The following is a 23678-nucleotide window of genomic DNA, read 5'->3' as shown; positions in this document are numbered from 1 at the left end:
AAAAAAAAAAAAAAAAAAAAAAAAAAAAAAAAAAAAAAAAAAAAAAAAAAAAAAAAAAAAAAAAAAAAAAAAAAAAAAAAAAAAAAAAAAAAAGACAAAGCCATCAAACAAATATACCATACCCTATAAGATGCCTTAACTTAATCTACTGAATAGTATACATCTCCATACTACTTCAAATTGATCAAATCAGTATTCGACAAATATTCCGAGAACAAGATCCAAGTAAATGATCTAACATGACAAGGAATCAATAGACCACCCATTTTCATACATAAGTAGACGCTCTACCAACACAAACCCAACCTAACCTCCGCTCCCCAATAGTGCAATGCAATGCAGGCCCAATTTATCTCCAACCTCAATACTAACTAATCATCAATCCCATCATAACAGCGGGGCTGCATAAATGTCTTAGTTTCAGCACAGCACCGAGCCTCGTAACCCAGCACTCTACATCTGGACTGAAACTCGGCAGTGCTGGTAGTAATGTTGACCTAGAACATGAAGGTGATACCTTGTTAGTCAAATATATATGTACTAATACAGCAAGCAGACACTTATGATCTCCACAGTCCGAAAGAAATATCCCTTGGGCACTGAGACTGCGGCACTGAAGGGTGGTATTATCGGGACAGACGGATGAAGAGACAGCGAGGCTTGAGGCCGTGACGATTGGGAAGGGGAATGGCGAAGGTCTTCATACTGAGTCGGAGTCGATGGACTGAGTACAAGAGAAGAGAAAGAATTGAAGAAAGAGGAGGAGGTGGTGGTAGTAGAGTTAGGTCACTAGATCAACTCGACGGATGAATAAATTGATGAGTTGCAAGAGCAAACGGGAGGAATATGTTGGGATTTAAAAAACCCCCTTTTCGTTACTATATTTGGACACATGGGGCATATACTAGTCTTTAAAGCTGAAGAAGACTTTGACTGAATCAATGGGCTTTTCTTGGTGAAATCTAAAGTTGCTTTAATAGTTTATCCATATTAGTATATGCTGGTGATAATCTTGACTACTAACTAGCTCAGACATACGTACTACTACATAATTACTCTACTTATGTGGTACTACTAGTTGGTTAGTAGTAGACTGGATATTCTCGAGTTATTACTATGTATGCATGCATCATGCCCAAGTGTTCTCCAACGTCACTGAAGAGATAGATAGTATATTACCATCCGCTTATGCACAAAATCATGCCCTAATCGAAATATTCAAGTGCCAGTTTCAAATACTATGCCAATCGTAAATGCTATATCAATATGAGCCATCCGACCCATCCAAACGCCCGTCTCTATATTATATACAACCCCCAAATGCCCTCAAAGAAAGTAACCAAAAGCACGCACCCCCAGAAACGGCAATAACCAGTGCACCCTTGCTCGCCGACATGATACCCGCGGTCAGAATGATGACAAATGAACGAAAGAAAAACAACCAAATGAGTGAATGGGAGAAGGATGTAAGAGATCCTATAGGTAAAGCAACATGAGGTGGACAATATATGCAAAAATATAGGTATGGTATCGAGCAAAAAGGCAAGCACAAGCACATATAAGGCTCAAATCATAGAGAGAAAGCAGCAGACATTATATACGAGGGTGAGCTGCTGATTGCCTAGGCTCTGACGCGTCGGGCATCAAAGTACTTCAGACTCACAGCGGTGTCGTTCATTCCGACAATTGGAGCAGCGTCTTCGAGAAGTTCCCAGGGGCGAACCGGATAGGCGCCAAGACCCCGGCCACGGTACTGCAAACGAAGGTGGCTTGCAATGCAATTGACACCTTCAGATAGCCCAGCCGGTAGGCCCGACGCTGAAGAGAGGTTTTGTTGTGAATTGGGTGGCCCGCCAGCGAGATTACCAGTCGGTGTCGGGGTTGAGCCACCGGCCGCAGGAGATGGTAGAGATGCGGGTTGAGACGAGTTGAGCGTTGATGTGTCCATCACGGGCCCGAGAAGATAGAGGAACCGGGAATCGTTTTGGAACTGAAGAAAAGGAGGGCATTTCTCCTTGAGGAAACGGGCACATTGTTGTCGTGCTTCATCCGGGAACGTATCAATCAGTGCTGCTGCAACGTCCAAAGCGTGGGTCTGTAGCAGGATTCCGGGACATGGGCGGTAGCCTTCCGACTGCACAGGATGAGGGAAATAATTCGCTGACGGATAGAGACGAATGACCCGGTCCGGGAGACGTGCGAGAGTGATGCAGAAAATGGAAATCAGCATGCGAGCTTGTTCTTGGAGACCGATCGGCTTAGGTGTTAATGCCGGCGTGTTGAATGCTGACCGATGGAGGACAACAAGTCTGAGCAGGGCCGAGAACCAAAATGCAAGGCTTCTTTCGAAATTCGAGCGCGCCTGAGCTATCTGACACGACTCTGCGGGAGCAGACGAATTTGGCTGCATGGTGATGAATTTCTGGAGAAGCAACTCCATTTTCTCCACCAACATAGGCGCAACTGATGGCACGCCCGTTTCAGGAATGCTATATGCTAGCTTTTCAATAATTGCCAGATAAAGCCGAGCGGTTTCAATGGAGTTTGACTTGTCTGCCACGGTGGGATCGCCAATAGGTTCTTCCAGGATAGGAATAGAAAAGAAGCCCTTTTCAGCTCGCTCGCGGATCTGCAACAGTCAGCGAAGGTGAAACAATAGGGAAGGGTTTTGGCTATCCTCATACCTGTCGTACCGCATCCTGGTTCATCAGACTCACCAAACCGTACCAGTGGGAACGCTTTGAGCGAGCATCAGCCATCGCTGCCTTGAACATCACATCTACGATACCATTGTCGACTCCATTCCCAGCCTCTGCATTAAATAAGAGCTGGAGCTTCAACTGACAGATAGGGAGCGAGAAGTCATTGTTCATGCCAATGACTCTCTCAGCCTCAGACATAGTCTGGGGATCTGAAATCGTGTTAACCTAGACCCCAACAGTCAGGGAACTGCAAACAAACCTTGTGAATTGAAGCCGAGTAGAGCATCAAGAGCCTTTTGTAGGATCATTGTGGACGCCGGGTCTTGGCCAACTAACTTTTGCGTACAACATTTTACCATGCGTTCTGGTTTCTGCGTGAGTAAGGTTTGGAGCAAGACCATGGCGCACTTTGTAAGGTCTGCCGGGTTCGATTCACTCGCACTTTCTGTCTGCCTCATGTTGATCAGTGGCACAGCAGCACGAATGATATTGAGGCACTCCTCGGGATGCTTGTCAATGAACTCTTGTTGTGCTAAATAGTAGCGATACGTGACCTAGACAGCAGGATTAGACAATGTAACTCAAGCGCAAGCTTCAGGACTAGCGGAAAGGGAATGAGGGTGCATAGCTCGAAGCAAAGCGATAAAGCATACCATATCTGTGTAACGGCTCCCGCTCGACTCCTGTGAGACTAGGAGTTCAAGAAGATCCAGCTGCAGATCCGTGACTTTAGGGACTACCAAGGCTACCCTTTCCGATTGTAAAAGCTTCTTCACAAGCATCACAAAAGCGTGTATGGTGACGCAACCGACTCCAATAAGAGGAGGTAGGATACGGACCATTGCAATCCGAGATGGTGACTTCAGAACCCCACATACCCAGCGAACCAGCCTTGCATCGAATCGTTTTGGATGGAAAGACCTCAGGTAAGCCAGGTACCTGCATATGTCATTCGCCGACAATTTGAGGTGACCATTCTCGTTTGCCAACGCCGCAGTCAGTGAATTGAATATAGAGTCCATAGTGGACTCATCCATCCCTCCTCCAGAGAGCAAAATCTGATCTAACTTCTCCTGGAACGAAGAGTCGGCGTCGTTGAAGGCCGTGGAGAGATTGTCCGACAGCGGAGATGGCGCAGCTAGGGCGGACTTGTTCTCAATACGCGACAGGTCTTGACGCAGAAGAGCAACAGTATTAAACTCGCTGGGCATCCGTAGCCCCAATTCGATCAGTGAGAAGATGAGGTCTAAACTGGGCGCTCCAAGTCTCTTGAGACGAGCATAGGATTCAACAAGCCCTTTGAAGAGATCCGTCGCAGCACCAATAATACTCAAAGAATCGAAATGATAATTGATGGTATCAGCAACGGAGGCCAGAACGACACTGTCATCGCAGTTTGTCGCCTGCTTGAGCACGTCGGCCAGCATCGAGATATCTCCAAAGCTTTCCAGTACGTCGCGGATGTTGTAAAACTCGACAGGTGTGAGTGCAGAAACACCGGAATCAGCAAGCATGGGTATATGTGCATATTTCCTAGCAGCTGTTAGACTAGGACATACTTGAAGGGACTGAAGACTGGGTACCTGACTGGCTCACGACAGTGTCCAGATACTCCACGGCGGATCCACAGGCCAATCTCAGATTTGACTGCCCATGTCAAACTCGACAATGGCTGGTCGGTCAACATTGCATCACTTGCCTGTGGCCCAAAGATTTTCGGAAGCCGTTGAGCGATAGACGCTTTGACGGTTGCAATGGTTGATTCTTCGTCTGAAGCAGTAATTCCGGCACGACTCAACAGCGTGTTGCGGAGGTTACGGACATATTCTGGCAAACGGGCCAATGGAAGTTGTATAAGAAGGCGTAGGTCGTCCGAAATAGCCTGTTAGCTTAGTCAATATTATCGCCTACTGATCCTAGGAGAGGCATCTGACCTTATGTTGATCGGGCAAAGGATCGTTTGCTACCCCTTTCGCCATCAGCCACTGTAGGTACCTGCCCACAGAGAATGTCTGAGACCGGACAAGTTCCGCAATTATATGATAGACATTGTCCATATTGACGCGACTGGTTATCTGAATGTTGGCAAGGAAAGCGAGAATATGGGATTCAACATCCATTCCCGACATCTTCCATTTCCGAAGCAGACGAACACTGGTATACACGCGGCGGGACCCATGGCGAAACGGAGTCGCTGCCCATTCAAGTAGCTTGGCGACCAGAGTAGCCTTGTCTTCCACGGCAGCCAAGCAGGCCGAGGACGTGGACAAGACATCATGTGCAGATTGTATGGATTCGAACAAGTGGATGACATGTTGCTGAGGCAATTGCTGAGTCGTCACTTGGTGGTTAGTAGGCAGCTGGACTCGTACGTTACGCTCCGCAAGGTTCTGCAGTGTTGTCTTGTCAGGCGATTCCTTCAGGTTCAGGCATGAAGCAATCAAGTCCTTGTATTTATCCCAGGATTTCGGGAGTATAACAGAGGACGTATGCTCGAGTACTAATCTCCTGATGCATCGAGATAAACGTTCAACTAACGGTTCCAAGGCTGTAGGTTGTCCGGGCTGCTTGATCTGTCACGCCAATTAGCTATGAAAGATAACACAAACTTGAGGAAGCGTACCAAGCGCAGCTTCTCCAGTAAAACCTCAGCCAATCGTCGACCACGCTTTCGATAGCGCATAATATTATTCCAGTATATACCGAGCATTAAGAGCCACACAGGCACGGTGTTTAGTGGCGCAGCCTCTAAAGATGCCAAAAACCAACTGAGATACTGGTCGTGGTCCAGCAATCGCTCGAAGAATAAACGCGATGTTAAGCTGACACTATGAAGAATAAGTATCCCTGCACCGGGAAGCGAAAGGAATGGCTTACGCATATGTCATCTTCGTCTTCCAGTCTGAAGATCCGCAAGTACCTATTACACTTTCAAGGAACTGCTGGACAGTTGATGTCCAATCGCGGACCCATTTGGTCTCGAGGCCCAGAGCGAGGGTCCCGCTCGTGCCTTTTCGCTTAAAGGCACGAATTTCGTTGGCCCCGACACATCGGGCCAACCATATAGCTCGCGGAACCGGGATGCCTTTGCCCAGACATTGATCGAGCAGCACCTTGCCTCGAATACCATGGGGTATTGTCCGACTTAGTCTGCGCAACGGGACGGATGGATTGGCGAGATCCCGAAGCCAAGCCTCGCGTTTGTTATCTGTCAAAGTGACGCGCGGGGGAGGTTTGAAGCTCGACGGAGTGGCGATCGTACTATGGGATTGACGTTTCTCAAGAGCAGCGGCGAAAACAGAGGAGAGCATCTGAAGGCCGGATCGATGCTTCAGCTGCGCGTACAGAGATGGGCGGGCTGTATTAGACTCGTTCTGCGAGACCTGCGTACGGTCGTAATGGCCTTGTTTGGCAGTATGGTCATTAAGTGTATCTTCCGGGTGGTTGCCCGTCCAAGGGGAAAAGTCCGCGACTCCTAAACCGCGATTATGCAATTAGCCGAATTCTTCCATACGAGTTATCGTGCGGGTCGACTTACTCTCCCCTTTCAGCTTTGGCGCAACAGGGGGTACGACAATACGATAGGGAGTTGTTTGCACTTCCTTTGTAGATGCGACATTTGCTTTCGCGCTGTTGCTTCCGGAGGCTTCCTGCGGAGTGTGCTTCCAAGGGACGAGAGGTAAAGGTGGCGGCGATGCAGGGTTCTTCCCTTGAGAAGTGGTATCATCTTCCTTCGCTTCCACAGCTCCAGTCGTCTCCGAGATCAGGGCCTGGAACGACCACACTGGTCGACCGCGCCAGGCAAGCGGATTTGGTTTCGAGCTTGCGGTCCCTGGGGTGCTTCTCGCTTCTCCTCCACTTCCCGGAGCTGGACTTCCCTCAGGTGGACATGATCCCGGAGGCGCATCCAACTTGAGTCTTTTCGCAGGGGGCTCCCGGTCCTGAGAGTCGCTGGCATTCGCGGTAAGGTCGATCACTGCCGGCTGTCGGGGTAGCGGTTGCGGCATGGACATTGACAGCTTCTCCAGCTGCGGGTCGGACTGAACCAGAGCTTGGGAAGCATCAACGCGTCCTGAGCCGTTATTGAGGGCGCGCAGGGAACGGCCCCATGGCTGGACGCCGGCGGAAGAATGAGGTATCATGTCAGCTTCATGGTGTATCCAAGCGTCGGGATCTAATCATTGACACCGCGCCGTCACGACGGCTATACAACTCTCCTCAGGGATGGTCACCGGACGCTTGTGGAATGGACTGGTGATATGCCTGATAGGACCAGGACCGGTATGCTGCACATTCGATCCTTTCAAATTGAATCTGGTGCGGGTTAAACGAATCGACGAGCAGGGTGGAGCGGCTATGGGGGGTGGAGGAGACGGAGGTTAAACCCCGGTAACCGTCGCGGAACTGAGTTTCGGGGGGGCAAGGCGGGAAAGGTCAATGGATCCGATGGCGGAAGAGATGGGAAGAGAAGAAACCCAGCGGAAGGGAGATAGTACAGGAAGGAATGCAGATAGAAGACCGAGAAGGAAGAAAGAAGAAATAAAAGTAGAAGAGAAGGAGATAGAGACCAGGAAAAAGCCGAAGACGGTGGCCGAAGAAAGCGAATCTGGAGATAACGTAAGGAGGACCAACTGGCACCTGTATGACCGACCTACCCAAGAAGGAAGTCGCAGTAGCCCGAGAGGGGGCAGGGATTACCGGGTTGAGACGGTAAATTATCCGGCTGACGGCTGCCAATCCGCGTGGTGCAATACCGCCGTATTACCGGCTTTGGGGGGGAGGGGATCCGTATTTACATTTGATGGATCCTCTTGGTGGGTGATCGGAGCCAGCTTATCCATAGGCTGATCCGAGGGCTGATAGTAGTATCCCTGATGGTTGGGGCTAATAATACCCACGGAGTACCTACATTGTACATAATCTGCTAGACTATGGAGCACTTCTAGTAAAAAAATAAGAAAAAGGCCCGGAGTATCCACGGTGTTCCTGCTGCTGAATATCTAGACTGAAACCAAACTAACTAATTACTTACTGATTTACTGACTTACTGTACATGTTTCTTTTCTTCTTCTCTGTGCAATCTTGCCTGATCTACTCTCACCCCCAAGGCTTCCCTCTCCGCATTCAGCAACTGACCCCGACTGACTCAATCCATGAAGAACTGACTAACTAACCAGAACTTTGTTTGGTCTGTCGGATGGCCTAGTCCACGACAAGTGATCACGCTATTCGGTAAATCTATCAACCAATCCTGAATCGATCATCTTGGCATCAGATGATGGGGTTCCCTTCATTCGGACGATTCTACACCTGCAACTCGACGCAATTACCTGATGATATCGCGGCATATCGCCCCATTCTTCCGCCAGTGGCTAGCAGGCTAGGATCGGATGGAAAATGAAAAATTCCCAAGAGCCACTTGGATCAAGAGATAGGGACCATGGCGAGGCGACTCTCCGTGCCTAACCCAACCACAGCCATCTTAAACTCCGCAGATCGGCCCGTTTTAAGGGCGATCCCTGCTCGACAGACAGTACTTTGGGATTGAATCCCAACTTGTTTGCGTCGCCTTACAGTAGTGACCCTCCCGGGGATTAATCTACGATGCGCAATCTGTACGACGTTTGCAAGGGTAATAGAATCTTGTCATGTTCCATTGACTTTACCTGTAGCACACACAAGGTGATACGTGTGCGATCTCCCTGGAGAAGGAGGGGGAGGGATATGAATTTTCCCTGGCTGTCACATTCAAACATACGGTGAACACTTTTCGACTATCCGATTCAGTATCCCGACTGAAACCGATCCTAGATGGAGACTATTAGAACTTTGCCTAAAGCACACTTTCCGCGTCTTCCTTCTCCAAGACATTTTTCTCTTTTTTCGCCTTGAACCCACTCTCCATCACCCTGTGGGCCGTTGGATCAAGGGGATCCCATTCTCTCGGATTCCTCCAGTCTTCTCCTGCCTAAGCGCCCCGAGCCCCGTCGGGAAGATCCATTGCCGAAGGATGTTAGACATGTGTCATGATATTATTCTTCTTCATCATCCCCATCGCTGCCATCTGCCATCTGCCATCCTCAAACGTCCGGCTACGGGATGCACCCTCTCCACAGTGGCATGACACTGCGTGGGAGACTGTGAGTACCGTATGACTATGCCGTCTGATTTCACGCTTCTCCGCATCTTAAATGGCACATCGCTGTAGATCTTCGATGACCTATCAGCCTGTAGATAGATAAATATGGTGTTTTGATTGCTTTCAGGTCGCCACATTTCCCCCAGCCCTTTTACGCGCTAGAGCACCTCCGTCTGCCCTGTGCTGCTGGGCGTCTGCTCAGCAAAGATCTCCTGTTTTAAATACGGGGAACAAGGATCCATGTGCTGAACGCACTGGATCATCCCGGAAACTCCGAGCGCACAGACTGGCGCACTACGGCTGGTACCAGATACTGGCCACGGAGCAGCCTTTCAGTAACACCATTCTAGCCGCAGGATGCAGTGCAACCCTGGCTGTTCCAGCTCGCAAATGGCCACGGTGAGATGGAGCGGATAGGTACACAAGCATGGTCCGGATCAAAATCGGGGTTTGCGAAAGGGGCTGCTCGGTTCTGAAAAGCCACGGAATGGGTCCTCCGTCGGAAGCCCAGCCCAACGCCCCTTATGCAAATGGAACAATCAAATGGAGATAATCAATTATACGCCTTGTTCTTGGGATAGAGAGGTCGGGAGTCCGTCCATCTCCTTATCAATTGGTGTATTTTCCAGAAAGCACAGTGCATGCGTGTGTATCTTGCGTCGCCCGCCCGGTGGTGTTTGCGACACCTGAGCTGATCTTGATTCCAATCGCCGACCGTATCACTGCTGATCGCCCCTATCGCTTAAACTTAGTTGATCAGAAGTACAGAGCAGGCTGACCTGAGTGTCTGATACGGCTCAACCCGAAGATGGGTGATCTCCGAAGGGATCTCTGTCTGGTCCCTCATCACTTGTTGACACACACACAGCCTGTCCTCCGAAGGGACTAACTACGCTAATCTAAGGTGCCCGGCGTCGGAGCTAAACAGTCACGCTTTTTGAGTGTGGTTTACTCGACAATCATCCGCTAGTCCAGTAGTCAACATAATACGTAGCATCGGTTTATAGATAGCTAGAGGCTAGCTATGATTGCGATCGTCTTTCGTTCGCCAATGGCTTTGTGCACTCATAATGGGATAATATAATGGACAACTTATCATCCGGGGGAGATAAACCTCGGATCCGGGCAGCCTTTCCGCTTTGGTCTTGGCGTCACGCATCGCCTGGTTGGCCTGTTCGCCTGCCTCTCAACCTGAACGAAGGTACCTCTTTCACGGCCTGTGCAGTAGCCTCGGAGTATCAAGCGACAAGATGGCATCCAAGAAGGACATGCGGAGGTTGGACCTCGGTAAGTTTTCTGCTTCTACTGTCGGAAATATCTTGTTCTGGAATTTGAGCGTATCATTACTGACGTCGCCGCCGATAACTAGCCATCCCCTACATCGACCCTCCCAAGAACAAAGATGAGCCCGACATGTCTAGTATGTGATGATTGAATTATACAATCTCATTATGGATGGGATAGCAAGGATAATATGCTGATTGCCCGGTTCAGGCGCCATGTCCAGCACCATGCCTATGGCTGCGGTAAGTCGCGAGCCCCAATCTGAAGATCTTGTGCCTATTCATGCTTCAGACGCGCTAACACTTGCGGCAGATGTTCACCAGGAATAGGTGAGCGCAAGATCTAACACTTCAATCGGCTGTGTGGATATATTCTAACCAAGCTCGCGCGCGCAGAATGATCGGATGGTAAGTCGCCAATGTCTCAACGTTCGAGCAGCTGGCTAATGTTGGTCAATTCAGGGTCTCCTTCGTTTTCTCGCTTCAGTCCTGGCTTGGTGAGACTCCAGACCAGAAGAGAACAGCTTCGACTCCGGCCTACATGTCCGTCTTGATGTCCTGTACGTGTATACATTCTGCTCCTGTTACAAGGGATTCATGAACTAACTGCTGGTTGTGCTCATAGTGATGGCTTTGGTGGTTGTATGTTCCCGGACAATCCTGACGAACGATACCATCCTCTCTAATTTGCATTCTATAGACCTACTTCCCCATCTTCCTGCCTCCCCAGAATGCGCGCGCTGCCCCGGGCGCTACTGCATCCACTACTCCTTCCCCTTAAGCGACAACCGATTCTGTGATACCATTGCCGACGAGTTTCGATACAATATAATACCACCAAGTCTTTCAGTTCGCATAAAAAGAGAATAGGGTTGGGAAGTTGGGTTTGACGGTGGTCAAATGAGGAGAGACACGATCTGTTAGTTCAAAGCCCTTTGGTCATCTGTCTTCTACTTTTTTGTACAGGGCGAGACTGTGATGCTGTATGAACAATATAATACTTCAATTGTCATAATATCATTTTTATCTATCATTTAGTTTGATTGCCCGGGTTGTTGTGGCGAGCTTTGGATGTCATCCAAAACACTGTTCAACACTCCCATGTGAATATGTGTGAGGATGAACTCGACATGACGGATTTTCTAATGTAAATCATACAGTCAAAAGCGATGTGCAGCACCCAAATGCGTAGAAACGACGTATGTATGAGAGGAGCCCGGGAAAAACGGAGAGAGGGGAGAGCCCTTGGCTTGCCACCGATATCCAATCAGCACCCCGGTTTGGAAACCCAATTATAGCATTTTGTCTAGAAGCCCGGCGCCTCCTCAGCCCACCAGAGGCAAAGGGTAGCAATCAGAATGAACCTTGAGCCTAAAAGACGGTCCAGTCATGGATGGAACGTACCAGATCAGCGCGCTGGAAGGGGGGGAAAGAGGGCTTAGTCACAGATACACCGCCTTCCCCCACAAGGGCGCTAAGGCAACGCCGCGCCCCTCAAAAGGCTCTTCTGTTCTTCTTCCTGCTTCCTTCCCGATCACCACCTCATCCACTTTTGAACCTCCAGCTCCAAGTCTCCCAAGACTCTACGATCACTCCGATTTCCACAGAGATCTAATTCTCTCCCCTCGCTCACTTCCTATACACCGCTTTTAAGGGCCGTTTACGACGAAAGGCCGAGTTTATGTCCATCGAAAACCTCAAGACCTTCGGTGAGTCGCTTCGCCACCTCCCCTCCCCCCTTCTGTGGACATCGTCACCAGGCCCGCAGTACTGCCTGCAGCAGATGTTGGTCTTCCTAGCGATGGTCTTCCAAAAGATCATTGCGAAGTTGGCTCTTCTTGCTAAGGCTTGGCTGTGTAGCCAGGGTTGTCCCTTTTGATCCAACTGCGTCACAAGTTGGCGGGGTAATACTTGGTCATGAGAGCCTGAGGCTGACACGTGCTCTTCCACAGACCCCTTCGCCGAAGCTGACGAAGACACCGGCGAGACTAAACAGTCTCAAAATTACATCCATATACGGATTCAACGTACGTTCTATTGTCGTCCCCTCCACGTGGTGCCTTGACCCCTGTCATCGTCGCTGGTGGCGCCACGCTGTCTTGTCATGCACCTATGACTAACATGTATCTGTCTACAGAGCGCAATGGTCGTAAGACCTTGACTACCGTCCAGGGTCTTCCTAAGAAGTTCGATCAGAAGAAGATCTTGAAGGTCATTAAGAAGAAGTTCGGTATGTTGTCGCCTACTACCTACGTGCTTCGCCATGTCACTAACTTCCCTTGTCAGCCTGCAATGGCACCATTGTCAACGACACTGAGATGGGCGAGGTGATTCAGCTGCAGGGAGACCAGCGTAAAGATGTTCAGGAGTTCTTGACCGACAAGAAGGAGGGTCTCGAGCTGGACGCCAAGACCATCAAGGTCCACGGTTTCTAAGCCAGACGCCACGCCCCCGTTCCGGTCCCTTCTTCCCAGTCTACGTTTCCCTCAGAGCGGTGCGGTAGGGGACAGTATGTGCCCACCTGCCCTCCTGATGTGGCATTGCGGTTCCCGCCACTGCCACGAGGGGTTGTTCGGTCTAATATATTGTCTGCTGCTATTACCGCTTTCTACCCGGAATACTGGACTTGGGCCTTTTGTCGAATTGATGCACTATCAAGTTGGTCATCTTTCCATTCGCGACTAGGCGATGGAAAGAGGCCCAGTGGGTCTGGCTTCCCCGACTCGACTGCTACATCTGGAATGGGATAATGAAGGAACGAGGCGTTGGTAGATACCCAATATCTTCATAGATGATTTACTTCTTCTGTTTTCTACTTCTTCTGTGTCGTGTCTTTGCTTGGCTTCGTGTGGCCACCAGTACGTGAAAGGACAGTTTCGGCCTGCTTTATTGCAAGGGTTGAATAAAGGATGGGGAGGATTGGTCTCGATCACTCGTTATCTCTAAATGTTCTAATCGTTGGTGTGTTGCATTACCGCCTTCACTGTCATTACCGTGTCCATGCTCAAGAATGAAACTTTCATTCCCGGTGGAATGGTTATGGTGAAATACTTTTCGGTTCAATCTTTCCTCTTACTCTAAATTCCGTAGCTATCGTGGATTTCAAGCATCCTACAAAGAAAACCTGATATAATTTACGTAGCGCGTCTCTTATGGGCAAAAGGTTACACAGTTGGAATGATAGCTACTAGCTAGTCTATGGAAACAGAGCCGTGAACATCAAGTCGAGTCCGTCCTAGCTTACAATTCGCCGACTGCAGCTCGCTCGTCTGACACTCGCATACGAAGGAAGATAGCCACAGCCCAATCCCAGAGCTTGCGAGTAATGACAAACACGGGCACTTCGGGCTCATTTTCACGGGTCAGATGCAATTGGAGGAGAAGCGATGACATGCTGACGAAACTGGCCACGGCCACGACGAGAAGCGCAGCTGCAGTTTCACGCTTGATTGTAGCATGGTTCTGGGTGGCATGGTAAAGGAAGGTAAGGGTCTAATGTGGAAGAAAGGGGGCAAGTTAGTTTCAGATTTTCCGATCATCGAGGGTAATTATGCATTGAGGGGAATCCGGGAAGCTTACAGTGGTAATGGATATCCAGGCTGGTAAAAGAAGACGGGGGTCGGACGAAGCTCCAGAGAGGTAAAGGACCCAAGAAGTGATATAAGCAATCAAACCGTTTGTAGTAAGGAGACGAATAACAACAGCTGGTGGGGTATAGTTCAAAAGCCTGGGCATGTTAGTGATAATCTCGTCATTTTAGAGGATCAGCGAAAGCGTACCATCGAGACATCATACAATCAGCAAAAAAGTAAGAAAGATACGCGGATGCACTGCACTATAATCATAGTTAGACCTGTTCGCAGACGAGCATGTGCAAAGAAAAGGAGATAGGGCATTCACATACCCACATAATAGCCAAGGCCACCTCTGTTACCCGGAATCGTCTTTCAACATCCCAGTCTTGACTAACACTCCCGACAATCGCCGCCGCCCACCCCTCATGTCCCACGCCTGGTCGAATATGCAGCAGTTCGGCCAGGAAGGTGAAGGCACATCGGAGCCCCCACCACGCGGCAGGCACAGTGCTCAGTGCGCGACAGATCAGTAAAGGCAAATACCATTTCCGATCAACTCCTAGAATGACGGCCACCCGGGGATGAAGGGCAGAAGGGGCCGAATGACCAGCATCGTTGATACTAGGAGTGGGGGACGCGGAGGAGGCCGGGGAGGGCGGGACGACAGTCGAAGGGGCGGAGGAGGGGGCCACGGCTTTATCGTTGGAATCCACTTTTGAGAGTATGGAAGCCAGAGTAGTATAAAATGGTGAGTTGGGGGTCGTGGGAATGGAATCCGACAGCGAAGCAATCAAGTCAGGTTCAGGAGAAGACGACCGGGCATGAGACGAGAAGGATGGAGAAGCAGCATCACGATAAGGAGGAGCCAGCCTTAAATCCCGGCATATGCGGCCGTCACGCAGATATTACCCGAACAAGCGGCAGACAGATCCGAAGAATGAGAGTCGTTGGTGGTAGGTCCAGAGCTAAATTGTCTCTGATCGGACCCCTAAGCGGTATAGATTCTCTCTGTTGGTGTACGGCGAAACTCCACGAAACAATCAGGTAGGCGGTGCTTGTGTCCGCGGCGGTCGGTGATGATGGGGAAACGCAACGGAGGCCAAGTCCGAATCAATGAGCACACGCTCTTCCTGTCGTTCGAGAGAGAAGGCCGAGGAATGAAGCTGGGGAGGCGCACGACAGGCGGGAAAGTGCATGGAGAGAAACTTCATCAAAAGAAAGGGAAGCCAAATCAGCCAAAAAGCGAGTCTCGCGGAGAACCACCCGCCACGTGACCCGGGGCCGCTCGGCGGAATTTCTTTGGCTTCGTTTTACGCGCTTCATCTCTTGCGTCCAGCTCTTCCCCGGCCTCTGCGTCTTGCTCTGTTCCGTCTGTCGAGGTTTTCCCTCTGGCCGCTACTCTCGTCATGGCGTCCTCGCTGTCCAAGGGCCCCTTCTCGGCCATTCGATCCAGCAACGCTCCCTTCTCTGCCTTCTACTCCGGACCGGCCATTGCTACACCATGCCAACGCCGATACCTTTCTCAATCCTCTCAGCGCAGTGCTGGCCTCCGCGGCATGCCTCAGAACATCTCCATGCCAGCTCCCGCTCAACCTAGTATGCGGACCCGGGGTAGGGGTATGCCTAGGACGGATCTCCCCCAGGACATCGGACTTCTGCCGGGAACCTTCATCCGGCCGCTTTGGAGAGATATGCCCTCCATCTTCCAGCAACCCTCGGAGCGTTTACATATGGAATGGCTGTGGATCAAGTCGGCTTTCCAGAACTTCATTGGGTGGGTTCCCATCTCTCTTGGACCGCCGTTCAATGGCTGCCGACGTTCGGGCTGCTAACAAGACGACAGAGTCCTCGCCTACTGCAAATGGCTCAACAAGGGACTTGCACTTAGACTGAAAGAGCGCCGACAGATTGCTGCCGAATACCACAAGAAGATGTACACTGCATTTGCCGCGTAAGTGTCCAGTCCATTGGTTCCACTACCTTTGCCTCCCCATACAAGTCGTTAACGCTTCTCGCGAGACAGCGGCGATATTGCTACCCTACGCAAGGTGTGTTGCACCGGCCTTGCCAACCAGCTGAGCACCCGCATCGCTGCTCGTCCCAAGGGTGAGCGTGTCACTTGGAACCTGGACAGTTACATTCGCTCTCCGGGCACCTACTTCACCGGTGTTCGCGTTATGTCGGATCGTGCGACTCAGATTCCCGAAATCCCCAACTCCGGAGTTCGCCAGGTCGTCCTGCGCATCACCAGCCGCCAGTCGAAGGGCACGACGAAGGCGTCTCCCAACGGTGCCCCAGCCGATAGCACGGCCGTGGCCAACAACACTAAGCAGCAGGACTGCACCGAATACCTTGTCATTCAGCAATTCCGCTGGGCCGGCGAGGAAGACCAATGGCGCGTCTGGGGTCACGCTACCCCCACGACTGTGGAGGACCTGGAGAGTCCCTTCTTCGCCCGCGGCATGAGCCTGGCGGACCGTATGGAGGCTATGAGGGAGACGATGACTGGAAAGAAATAAGCCAGTCATTCAAGTCACATCCGATCTCCGTTATCGTGAACTCAACCCAACAATTGTAACAAGACCTGAGTGCTACCCAAGCCTCTTCCACTTCGGGGCCGCTCCTTGGACCAGCAAACAAGGGGGCCGTGGTTTCCAAGGCCCGCATTGCATTGTATGATACGCAGTGACGAAGCACAAAAAAGTGTTCATCTGTTAGCTTGTTATCTGCTACTACTACTACACATCATCTCTCCCCCCTCCCCCATCCTCTTGCATCTGCCGTTGGCTGCGGAATCACTGCTTCGCATCCAATTCGATTCTTATCATGTGTTATTGAGAACTACCCGATACCATGCAGTCGATTGATTCCTATGCTTTGTGTTTATCATTCATTTCTCGTCTTTGACGACAGACGGGCAATATTGGGGCTCATAGCATATCATTTCGCTGCGATTCTGTACTATATCTGATTGGCTATTATCTCACCAATTTGAGTCTTGTAATTATCTACACTTCAAATTACCTCTAAAGACTTGCAGTACCGGTTCTAGTAAGTTTAGAAAACTTAATTAGGTACTGTTTCGTATCCTGGTATCGAAGTCTTGGGAAAACCAGTAATCACAGCAGCCCACCCATCCCAAGGGGAATACTATGTACACTTGTAGTAATAGCAGGGATTGACAAGGACAATAAATAGAAGAACAAGAATGGAGCGGGTTAGATCGTAGCAAAAATGGGAAACGTGGTATTCGCGTAATATTAAGGTAGGCAAGAAGGATGGCAACGTTGGACTTTATCCAGTAACTTGCGTGTCGTTGGTCAAGGACGATAGATCTAGTCGTCGTCGAAGATTTGGAACGTGTTGACAAGGATAGTCTCGATGACTCGGACCTGCCAGCCGGCATCTGCGATGTTACCGCCGGAGTTGGCACCCATAAGGGTGGGTCTAGAAATTGTTAGTCGGCAAGAGATAGAGAGGTCGAGAGTGTCATGACTTACCCGAAACAAATGGCAATGTTTCCTGCATTCATCCGATTTTGTGTGTAATGCTCTTGGATTTTGTTGAGGTGCTTCGATGTGTTAGTTGAGAGGTCTTCGAAAAGGGTAGGGCTGAATTAGTGGACATACCAATACCAAGGCCCTCAGTGTAGCGTAATGAGCATCTGGAAGGTTGTTGACCAACGCGTGAAGTGAGTCACGGCGCTGGATGTCATCGTCGATGCCTGCATAAAAGTGGTTAGTTCGTGGTCAAACAACTTTGATTTGAGTTGCTTACGGGCGGCGTTAATGAAGTCAGTGTAGAAATGTGATGTGAACAGCGGGTCCGGCAGGTCTCTGAAGAATTGCTTCAAGAGTCCAGCTACACTGTTAACATCATGATAAAAGTTCTCTGGGTTGGTAAAATCGACTTGCGAAGAATCTACCACTCATTAGCTAGGGCTCAATATAAAAGTAATAAGTAGGGTGATCAAAACGCACCATTATCAAACAGCGCCTTCATGTGGCTGATATGAGTTGCGCTACCAGAGAGTCGATAAATACCCTCCATGTCCAATCCAAAAAGCTCAATAGCCTGGAAGCACTGGTATACAATCATGGGCACGGCTGTCCCATCACGGGTATATAGGTCATCCAAAGATACGCCAAACACCGGCTTCAAAGGAGGAAGATTAGGGCTAGGCTGGAAGCCATTCCCGGCTGGACCTAGCGGCGTCTTTGCCGGTAGCGCAGGAGCTTGATTTAGATGATGTTGCTCAGAACTCGACGTTGGGTAGGGAGGCTGGAAAGGCGGAGACGAGTAAGAATCGGGGTTTTGTGGATATGGCAATGACTCAGTGGCCGGGGGAGATGCAAGTGCCGGCGCAGGAGCGGGGGCCGGAGCGGGAGCGGACACTGGTGCTGGTGCGGAGGGTTGTGACGATGCTGGAGTAGAAGAAAGGAGGTTTGATTGCGAGAATGATTGGGGCAAGAACATTGACTGGCGCTTATTCTGCGTGCTCGGTTGCGAAGCAGGCACAACGGGCCCAGAAGATCCCCCAAGCGTCTGGAATTCAGGACTTAGCTAAGAACATCCCGGGCATCGGTACATGCAGGACTCACCGGATGACGTTTGTACTGAATCTGGTCTGAAGTCACAGCAGCAGGGTTCCGCTCATGGCTGAGAACGTATTCGTTGAAGTCCTTCTCATTATCGATTTGAGACACGACTTCATACAAGCTCTTTGGAGCAAGAGCCGGATTTGCCGAACCATCCTTCAACGGGCTGATGGCCAAGCCTTGTCCAAGTAGCAGCTTCTCGTTGAAAGTTGCTATGATACCGTTAGCATAATATCTTACAACAAAGTGTGGGCTTCGAGCGCACCGAATTTCTGCAACTGCAGTGTAAGACCAGAATCGCATTCCGCGATCAGTTTCTGGATATTTTGTACAGCCTGAGGTCGAAGGGTTGACACCAGCTCCTGTCGCGCCGACTGTGCAGCCTGGACCTTGGAAGCATAGTCAGAGTCAGCGTTCTGAACCTTGCGCAGCAGCTCTTCTTCATGCTGCGCAGCCGACTTGTGACCCTTCAAGCCAAACTTCCCACCCTGCTTATCGCCAGTCTTGACCCGGTCGTATTGTTCAGCAAGCGATTCGTATTTTGCTTTTGCCTTCTCCGCAGAAGTCTCCGCTTCCAGGACCCTTTTCTCCGCACTCAGTCCGGTCTGCTTCCATTGCTTACGGCCCCGCTCAATATTGGACGCGAGTTCATTAAGATCATCAGCCATCTGCTGCAGAGACACGGAAAACTGAAGTCCGTGGTCCGCCATGCGGTCGTGGAAACGATTGAGTTCATTGTAATTCTGACTGTAAGTACCTTGGCGGTTCTCGTTGCGATAAGCGGAGTCGTGAAGGGAACGAGAGAGCTTGCGCAAGCCTTGCGCATGCTCTTCCTCCAGAGATGATCGTTTCTTGAGGAAAGTAGAGAAATCCTATAGCCATTGACGTCGTCGGTTAGCGTCCGTGTGCTTTCTTTGTTACCCTGACAGCAGTGGGGGTGGAACCTGAAACGAACCTTGGCCGAGGAGACACTTTGCTTCAGTCGGGTCAGGAGAGTGGTGACACCGATCTATATATGAGGGGATCTTTCGTATCAGTACGTCACGGTCTATCTCGTAAGCATGCCATGGACATCACGCACATCAGAATAGACGACCTTGTCCAGACGACCCTTCAATTCTTCCGACATAGGGGCTGGACCGGGACGGGGCTCTAGAGCTCCGGGGTGGCCGGTAGACCCGGCACTGGACGGTGGCGCATCGGGGTCATGCGCTGGACTATCGTGTAAAGCGGAGTCTGCCATGGGGGGTTGTGCGGGAAAGGCGTCAAGGCGACTAATGAGCGAAAAGATAGAAGAAGCACAGATGTACTGAACGGGTAGGTTGAGGGGGAAGGAGTGGGAGTGGGAGTGGGTATATAGTTTGATAGTGGTGGATAGTAAGAAGCTCGGGGGTTATTGCGGAAGCCTACGAACTCCCGACAGCTGGAGAGTTGCTATTCCGGGTAAGGCTGCCGTGGGGGAGGCTGAGGTGGTGTGTGTGGCTGAGGCACTCCAAAGTCAGTGACTGGTTCCTGATGATGCGTTTGTGTTCCTTACCGTAGTCTACTTTGGGGCATCGATCTACTTACTTGATGGATAGTAGTGATATCACTTGCATCATTTGGTTTCCATCTTTATTGCAGAGATTGTTATCTAATTATTGGACTCACTGCATATCAGACGATTATTTAACATGTGCAGTATCGATACACACCTACGTCATTTGTCTGGAATGTCAGATACCAATGATCTGTCCTACGGTGCTTCGTTCCAGACCATATCTCTTCCAGGTATCTAAACCTATTTTTTGTGTATCAAGAGTGGAGTATGGAATGTACTTACCATGGGTACTTGGATAAGCTTTCCTCAGTTCTAAAACTGATTGCTGGATCGAAAGAATGCTAACTCGTTCCGTCTTCCCATCTTTATATAGTTAGTTGGTTGACTTCAAATCCAGGCAGCCCCAGCTGACTCAGCTGCAACCGCCGAGATTCGCGAGAGATTTCCTCCGTCGCCCACCAAAACCCACCCAAAGTTTTCTGCCGATTTCCGGCACCTGCACGCTGGTTCCTATCTGCTGCGCTCATCATTTTGCATGTGTTAACGGGTCCCGCGGTTCCAAGACCGTCGGTTGTTTCTTGATTTATACTGATGGATCTGGAGTTCCGGGGTGTCCTCGCACCGACTGGGTTGGCGACGCATGCCAATCTGATAACACCCCCGGCCTCCTCTAGCGACCTTCGGAGCACCCCGAGGCTGCCCCGGCCGGTGACAGGCTTCGACTTCGCGTCCAAAAATTTAGACTCTTGCGGCATGGAGAAGATCCCCGCCATCACGGGCAAGCGGAGGGGTGGCTGTAGAAAGGCCTGTAATGAGTGTAAACAGCAAAAGGTAAGCTAATTCTGTTCCCGGCCTTCGCTATACTTTCTACCATGTGTCTCGGATGAGAGGATCTATGCATATCACTATCGATGCTTAGCTTCCCTCCTCCTCCACCTCGCCCCATCTTATCTCATCTATACGACTGGCTGAACATGGACCTTGTCGATTTCATAGCTTCGATGCGACATTGTGCAGACTCCCGCGGACGCTTGTTCGCGCTGCCGCCGGCTTCAAATAGAATGCAAAGTCGAGCCCACTTTTAAACGCATCTCGAAACGAAGGTAGCCTCTCAACCTTTTGTTCCCTCTCCCTATTGGACCTCGTTGTGCCTGACCAGTCATATATGCAGGCGTAATGCTGAAATGGAACGGGAGATCGCAGAGCTCCGGCGGCGGCTTGCTACTGGTGATCAGTCGCAGTCTGTAGAAGCCAATGGCAGCGACGAGCTCTCCCAGTGTTCCGAGGATGTATTCTGTCCTGATGCGGCAGTTGCGAGCAGAGCGCGGCCGCTGTCGGCGCCGTTGGAGCCTCAGCCTATGGCTACCCCTTTGACCATGCACAGAGATGGGTCTATTCTTTCCCAAGATGATAACCCATGGAGGCTGGAAGATGTCTCGCTGTCCAGGACAAGGGTTGCCCGTCTGTTTGAACAGTAATATACCTGCCCCACCTTTCCATGCTACTGTAGCTTACAGGCATCCAGGTTCTTCAAGTACTATCACCCGTTTCTTCCCCTGTTGAATCCGCAGAAGCCTCCGGATGAGTATCTGCGCCGCTGTCCTTTGCAGGCTTGGTCTATCATCTGTGTCGCTAGCCGACGAGCGCCCTCGGAACCCGGTCTCCTCAGCGCGCTCTCGGGGCCTTTCAGCAGACTGCTTTGGTCTACCATTACCGGAGTTCCCCAAGACTACCGTGTGGTCAAGGCTCTTTGCCTTCTCTGCACCTGGCCATTGCCCACTACCAGCCAGAGGACTGATGCTACCTTTATGCTGAGCGGGCTAATGATGCAGATTTCCATGCAGCTTGGGTTGCACCGTCCAGTCCAAGCGGAGGAGTTCACCACTTTCCGGATGGAGGTTCAAGGCGAGGCCGTCAAGGATCGTCTGCAGACGTGGGTCATTTGTAACATTGTGGCTCAGAAGTAAGTCTGCTGATCTCTATCGCTGGCACATGCTAACTGTAACAGCGTCGCCACCGGCTACGGACAACCTCCATCAACCATCTACGACTGGGCACTCGAGCCCGCATCGCTTCGAGATGCAGACTATCACCCTTCCGAAGACCTCAAGACTCGACTGCGTATCGAGAAGTTCTGCGACCGTGTGACTAAAGCACTATACAGCAGCAAGCCGGACCCGGTGGAGTTCATTAGCTCAGAGAAACTGCTGATTGTACAGCTCTTGGAGAATGAGCTTCGGGACATGGAGGTTGAATTTGGCCGCGATATTTCCAGTTAGTTATCCGCATGCTTTGATATGGTTTGGCAGATACTAATTTGCCCTGCAGACATTAATATGATCCATCTACGAGCAGCTGAGCTGCATCTACGATATTTTGTATTCCTAGGCTCTAGTGCACGAAGTGATGATCTGACGAAGCTATTCATCGCTACCACATCGTTCCTCGGTCGTGTGCTCGACCTGGAAACCTTACCTGGAGAGCTTATCGGGCATGCCACCAACTACATTCTGCAGATGATTGTTTCCGCCGCATTTGCCCTTATGAAGCTGCTGAAGAGTGAATTTCGACGCCACATTGACTTTGAACATGGGAAACTGTTGTTCAATGGAGCCATCTCGGCTATCAGGAGAATTAGTGTCATGGACCACGACCGTCCAGTGCGCCTGGCTGACATTCTGGCGCAAATGTGGAATGCTGGTAGCCCCGAGGGCCCAGCAGGAGAGGATGCCCTGCAGCTGAAAGTGCGCTGCCGGATGAGCATGAGCCATGTCTATGATACTGTCTGGCGTTGGCGCCAACGATTCCGCCCTATGAAGAGCATTGAGGATCCGCAAGGTATGTACATCATAGTCCCGATGAGGATAGTATCCACTAACTTGGTATAGCTACTATGGCGAACCCTAGTGTTTCCGCGACGGCCGGTCCTATGACTCGGCAGCAGCAGGAAGAGGCGCTGGCGGACCCGGGATTGATCTACCCACCGAACTTCGACCAAGGGGCCTTTATCAGCGAAGCCGGGTTTTCGGAGGTCTTCGATTCGCTCAACTGGGTCTTTGATGGAATTCCGGACACGTTTGTTGCCCCCCCAGTCATGTAGGCCAAGTCACGCATTGCATCTCAGGCGTCGGTGGGAGTTTCTGTTTCGTGCGGATTGACAGCAGTGTACACACAAAAAGAAAAAGCTAAAACCGGGTGATAAAATGGACAAGAGGATGAAAAGGAAAGGCATTTATATTTCTGTGGATACCTTGTACGCTGTTCTGTACATATGTTCATGCTTATGACGTTCCCACTAGATACCATTGAGAATTGATAGCGTTAAAATTGACTAGACAGGATGCTAGAGAGTTCACGGATCGGAGTAGTAATTGTGTCACCCAATAAGTTAGACTAGTAACCCCACCCTAGTGGCCTATCTTCCTCTCTTCAGGTTTTCTTTCATACATTGACAGGCCGATGGAGACAGAGTTAACTACAAAGAAGGATTATTGTAGAGCTACTGCGATAATGACAACTCTCATCCGATCACCAACTTTGACTTGATCAGTAGATAGATCTGCCACCATGCAACGACGACGATGATGATGGTGGTGGTGGTGAGAGAAAGATACTTTTAAGTCAGTACTACTGTCGGGATAGGCCCGACCCGATCCAGGGTAGTACCACAAGTATAAGCACCATCATCTTCTTCTCTCTCGTCACGAGACCAAATCCCAAAGTACCATGCTTCAAAGTACCATACTTACTAGACTAATTCTCTTCCAGGAAAAGATCAGGGAAAATAATGCCTTCATGCCACGCGACAAATCGGGTGATGAAACCCAAGGCTTGCAGATGC

At 50.4% G+C, this 23678-nt stretch overlaps 7 protein-coding genes across 7 annotated transcripts; 3 read left to right on the top strand and 4 right to left on the bottom strand.

Annotated features, from left to right (window-relative positions):
* Window positions 1–1088: 1088 nt before the first annotated feature.
* Window positions 1089–6950, bottom strand: BDQ94DRAFT_61146 (uncharacterized protein). Its single transcript, XM_026776164.1, has 9 exons — window positions 6241–6950; window positions 5580–6177; window positions 5326–5530; window positions 4637–5275; window positions 4286–4584; window positions 3356–4235; window positions 2962–3256; window positions 2685–2911; window positions 1089–2629 (listed from the first exon to the last, which is right to left on the bottom strand). The coding sequence occupies exons 1-9, from the start codon at window positions 6842–6844 to the stop codon at window positions 1622–1624; spliced, it is 4755 nt and encodes a 1584-aa protein (XP_026624429.1). The 5' UTR covers window positions 6845–6950; the 3' UTR covers window positions 1089–1621.
* Window positions 6951–8158: 1208 nt separating this feature from the next.
* BDQ94DRAFT_147363 (uncharacterized protein) lies at window positions 8159–8950 on the bottom strand. The gene has a single exon (XM_026767007.1). It carries the CDS (start codon window positions 8456–8458, stop codon window positions 8297–8299), a length of 162 nt encoding a protein of 53 aa, XP_026624428.1. The 5' UTR covers window positions 8459–8950; the 3' UTR covers window positions 8159–8296.
* A 1141-nt stretch (window positions 8951–10091) lies between these two features.
* Window positions 10092–12559, top strand: BDQ94DRAFT_160675 (SUI1 family translation initiation factor; the record flags this gene model as incomplete). The annotated part of the gene is made up of 7 exons (XM_026769246.1): window positions 10092–10128; window positions 10211–10261; window positions 10336–10367; window positions 10561–10684; window positions 12077–12151; window positions 12262–12354; window positions 12411–12559. The coding sequence occupies 7 exons, from the start codon at window positions 10092–10094 to the stop codon at window positions 12557–12559; spliced, it is 561 nt and encodes a 186-aa protein (XP_026624427.1).
* Window positions 12560–13364: 805 nt separating this feature from the next.
* On the bottom strand, window positions 13365–14522 carry BDQ94DRAFT_172172 (N-glycosylation protein-domain-containing protein; the record flags this gene model as incomplete). The annotated part of the gene is made up of 5 exons (XM_026771909.1): window positions 13365–13616; window positions 13704–13851; window positions 13904–13959; window positions 14029–14411; window positions 14516–14522. The coding sequence occupies 5 exons, from the start codon at window positions 14520–14522 to the stop codon at window positions 13365–13367; spliced, it is 846 nt and encodes a 281-aa protein (XP_026624426.1).
* A 515-nt stretch (window positions 14523–15037) lies between these two features.
* BDQ94DRAFT_60937 (uncharacterized protein) lies at window positions 15038–16494 on the top strand. Its single transcript, XM_026776163.1, has 3 exons — window positions 15038–15473; window positions 15543–15650; window positions 15723–16494. Exons 1-3 carry the CDS (start codon window positions 15106–15108, stop codon window positions 16216–16218), a joined length of 972 nt encoding a protein of 323 aa, XP_026624425.1. The 5' UTR covers window positions 15038–15105; the 3' UTR covers window positions 16219–16494.
* Window positions 16495–16630: 136 nt separating this feature from the next.
* rgd1 (putative Rho GTPase activator (Rgd1)) lies at window positions 16631–19704 on the bottom strand. The gene is made up of 9 exons (XM_026776162.1): window positions 19379–19704; window positions 19253–19306; window positions 18563–19169; window positions 18301–18509; window positions 17680–18244; window positions 17477–17620; window positions 17329–17423; window positions 17200–17270; window positions 16631–17146 (listed from the first exon to the last, which is right to left on the bottom strand). Exons 1-9 carry the CDS (start codon window positions 19538–19540, stop codon window positions 17035–17037), a joined length of 2019 nt encoding a protein of 672 aa, XP_026624424.1. The 5' UTR covers window positions 19541–19704; the 3' UTR covers window positions 16631–17034.
* Window positions 19705–20180: 476 nt separating this feature from the next.
* BDQ94DRAFT_147347 (transcription factor domain-containing protein) lies at window positions 20181–23425 on the top strand. Its single transcript, XM_026767006.1, has 7 exons — window positions 20181–20668; window positions 20834–20940; window positions 21009–21311; window positions 21363–21800; window positions 21846–22111; window positions 22166–22675; window positions 22726–23425. Exons 1-7 carry the CDS (start codon window positions 20429–20431, stop codon window positions 22935–22937), a joined length of 2076 nt encoding a protein of 691 aa, XP_026624423.1. The 5' UTR covers window positions 20181–20428; the 3' UTR covers window positions 22938–23425.
* The last annotated feature ends 253 nt before the right edge of the window (window positions 23426–23678 follow it).

The sequence above is a fragment of the Aspergillus welwitschiae genome (assembly GCF_003344945.1).
Source record: "Aspergillus welwitschiae strain CBS 139.54b unplaced genomic scaffold BDQ94scaffold_24, whole genome shotgun sequence".
Taxonomy (NCBI): domain Eukaryota; kingdom Fungi; phylum Ascomycota; class Eurotiomycetes; order Eurotiales; family Aspergillaceae; genus Aspergillus; species Aspergillus welwitschiae.
The sequence above is the reverse complement of the archived record's forward strand: the minus strand, read 5'-3'. Positions and strand labels throughout refer to the sequence as shown.